The sequence below is a fragment of the Limulus polyphemus genome, unplaced genomic scaffold (genome assembly GCF_000517525.1).
Source record: "Limulus polyphemus unplaced genomic scaffold, Limulus_polyphemus-2.1.2 Scaffold5621, whole genome shotgun sequence".
Taxonomy (NCBI): domain Eukaryota; kingdom Metazoa; phylum Arthropoda; class Merostomata; order Xiphosura; family Limulidae; genus Limulus; species Limulus polyphemus.
In genome coordinates this window covers 9,687-13,125 of record NW_013671231.1, presented here as the reverse complement: position 1 = coordinate 13,125, position 3,439 = coordinate 9,687, and the positions used below count along the sequence as shown (strand labels likewise).

The window sequence follows — 3,439 nt, the reverse complement described above, 5'->3', positions numbered from 1 at the left end:
CTTAAGAAACACGTGGTATTCTTTGTGGAGATCAGCCTGGATATTTCGGTTTCCATTATGCTAAGCAAGTACCAATAAAACATAGTTATTTTAATATGCACAATTATTGTCACCTTGTGTTGTTATGAGTGATAATTAAATTCATCACAGCATCTGAAAAAAAATGTGTACGATAGTTTTTAGTAAACGTCACTGATCGAGAAATACTTGTGTTCCCGATTATCGAAATGAATTTTATTATCTGATGAGACCATATCTCAATCATTCCCTACAACAATGATAAATTTACATAAGTATCGTACGGTACACAATTATCCAAACAATACCATTATTGCAATTTGCATTATAAACAAAATGTGGAAATGAAATAAAAACATTAAAAATAATATCTAGTTGTGCCTACAAAATTTTGTTACCAATTATTTTTCATGTTTATACACACGTCTGTCGATCAAATTTTTTAATCTTCCATAAATACATAAACATTGCAACATCCAGTAAATCCATGATTAAATATTACCACATTTCTATATTATAATAGATCAAGTAAATAGAATTTATGTTTTTTATACAATAAATGTTTTGGCAACATAATTGTACAGTTAATTTCTTTTTCAAGAATAAGATTTCTGGGGGGGAAAAAAATTGAGTTATTTTTAAGGAAATTTGCCTAATCTTTAATACACAAACTTGGAACAGCGTTTATTAACTAAAGTTAACACTTCACTTGTATGGTTTATTCCGTACTTTCAAAAGTTCTTGATAATTCACTCTGTCATATCTAATACAGCAACAATAACAACTGAATTACCTATGGAAAAAAACTTTATACTATACACCTTAAAATCTGCATGAAATTTTACACATTTTTCTCTGTTGGTTTTGAAAAACAGAAAAACAAACAGAATTGCCGTCACACAGACTATGTACAAACAAGTTTACATTATATGAGCTTTTGCCACCTGACTGGAAAGTTTAACAAAAGTTAAAGCTGAAACTATTTGAATAATAATCAACCACAGTAATTCTAAAGTCTCACACCAGTTCCTTCTGCCACATTAATGTTTATCTTGAAAAAAACATAGGGGTAATATTCTCCTTGTCCCATGTTCAAGCCAGGGATGTCCTGCACGATGGGAAAAATAAACTTATATATTCTGAATTAAAAAATGATAAACTGAAAATATCTCAATCATTTACAGAACAGTTTAACTGAATCAAAGAAAGATAAAACAGTTTAAGCTAGGAATATCGTACTCTATAGAGAAATGTACTTTAAACCGTAACTATTAACGTCAACCGTGTTAGATAATAACTTGTATTCATAAAGTTAATAATCAGTATCTTACATCCTAGTGGTCATTAGCTGAACTAGAAGGAGGCCTAGGTAAGACACCCAAAATGACACATGATGGAAAAGCATATTCAGGAGGGTAAAAGCAAACTGTCATAAGTCGCATCCACCTGTACATGTTATTCCACAGGTTATACAGAAAGTTGCCAAAAATGATCGAATTTCCAATGGAACATAGCCTTCATGTCCATGGCTGACAACAGTGTTATCCCCCATGGCAAATCTACTGTAGCAGCAACATCAGTGCTAGTTGTGTCCACCTAAAACTGTTAGTGCGTAACTCGCAAAGTCAAAAATAAAAACTTAGAAAAGCGGAAAGTAGATCACGACTCTCCACTAAACAAATAGTAAAAACTCTTGGATGTAATAACTAAATCGCGAGTGAAAACATACACGTCTGTACAGTAAGGCTTCCAATCCAGAAATGATTAACAGGTACATTATGAGAGAGGGCACTAATTACGATAGGGGTAGTGCTGCATTCCTATTGGTGGAGGGTTGCTGCATGATCATTTGCATGTGGTTATAAGTCAGTTTAACATCATTTGCAACACTTCACTTATAAAGATAAAGAAGAATAAGATTATCTTGGGTATAAAATTAGTGTATTATTTTGAATTGTCAAAAATGTTGATTCAACAATTATTTTCCTAACTCATGACGCTAATCAATTTCACTGAACAAACTTGAATTAATCAAAAAATAATGAGAAATCATAAATACAATAGTTAGAATAATCAAAAAGAGTAATAATCAGAAACACTCAATTTGATTAGGTGATTATTTTTGTGACTTTAACTGATGTTCCAAGGTAATCGAGTTACTCGCTCAGCTCTATCCAGGTGTTATGGTTGAGATAAAACAAAGCTAAGCCCATACAGTTTTTCAAGTATTTTATATAACTTATGGATTAAATGGCTGAACAGAAACTTATATGCTAATCAGTACATGACAATCTATCTCAGCCAGAGACCATACTCAATAGAAGGCTGTGGGGTAACAATCCCAATAACTCTGGATGAAATGCACAGGGTATTATGGCTAACTCTCCTGATGGGACTGACCCACATATTCAGGACACTCATTAACATCACCACGCTGTGGGGTAACAATTCCAATAACTCTGGATGAAATGCACAGGGTATTATGGCTAACTCTCCTGATGGGACTGACCCACATATTCAGGACACTCATTAACATCACCACTGTGACACAGGTACATGATCATTCTGGCACTTCACTGACATGTATCATAAGATGTTAGCGGTTATTCCTCTAGTTGCCATGTGTCATATTTTGATTTGTAAGTTAATGATTTGATAAAGTTTTTCATACTCAATACAATGATATATAGTTTGTGACACCTTTCTGCAATATACAATAAATCAATTAAATCAGTTTCTTTTTTAATACTTTATCAGATTTCCCCATTTCCTGGAAATACAAAATGCCTGGTCATGAAAGAGTAAATAAATAACATCCAATACCTAATTTCTGAGTGTTAAATTAACAATAACTTACATCTACAGGGCCTTGTGCAATGCTAGTGTCCAGATGGCTATATAGTTGGTTCAATACTTCTCTCAACCTCTTCGCAGACTTCTTATGAGGACGTACAAGCATTGCCTGAAAATTCACAGGAAGACCATACCTGCAGCAAAAGAAGGAGTTCTTAAAACCACAAATAGTTACGTTAACAGCTTTAATTACAGTAGATCTTTCCATTCAATGAATACCTTCTGTAACGTTAACATTTAATGTCAAAACTATGCTTGAGAATTAAACCACACAAAGTTGATCTTCATGCAACACTTTAACAAAGAAACTTCTTTATAACTTTCCATTTTAAAAGATAAGAACAGATTTAACTAAGGTGATAAAAACTTTGCTGTTAATACATGCCAAATACTGCATACACTTAAGGACTGAACCTTTTGTCTAATAAACTAAAAATAATCACAAACATTCACAACAAAATGTTTTAATACGTTTTTTTTTTGTATACTTACTTGAATGCTATAAAACAACCATGAATAGGTACAGTTGATGCTTTACAATTTTCAAAAACTGATAAAACAAGCGTCA

General features: G+C 32.5%; 1 protein-coding gene across 1 annotated transcript in view; it reads right to left on the bottom strand.

Moving 5' to 3' along the window:
• Window positions 1-212: 212 nt before the first annotated feature.
• Window positions 213-3,439, bottom strand: part of LOC106472799 (V-type proton ATPase subunit C-like) — a 12,820-nt gene continuing 9,593 nt past the window's right edge. Inside the window, exons 9-10 of the mRNA XM_022401342.1 lie at window positions 2,876-3,005; window positions 213-1,126 (exon numbers count right to left, since the gene is read on the bottom strand). Coding sequence (XP_022257050.1) covers window positions 1,028-1,126; window positions 2,876-3,005 — 229 coding nt within the window. The 3' untranslated portion in view covers window positions 213-1,027. The remainder of the gene's footprint in view (window positions 1,127-2,875; window positions 3,006-3,439) is intronic.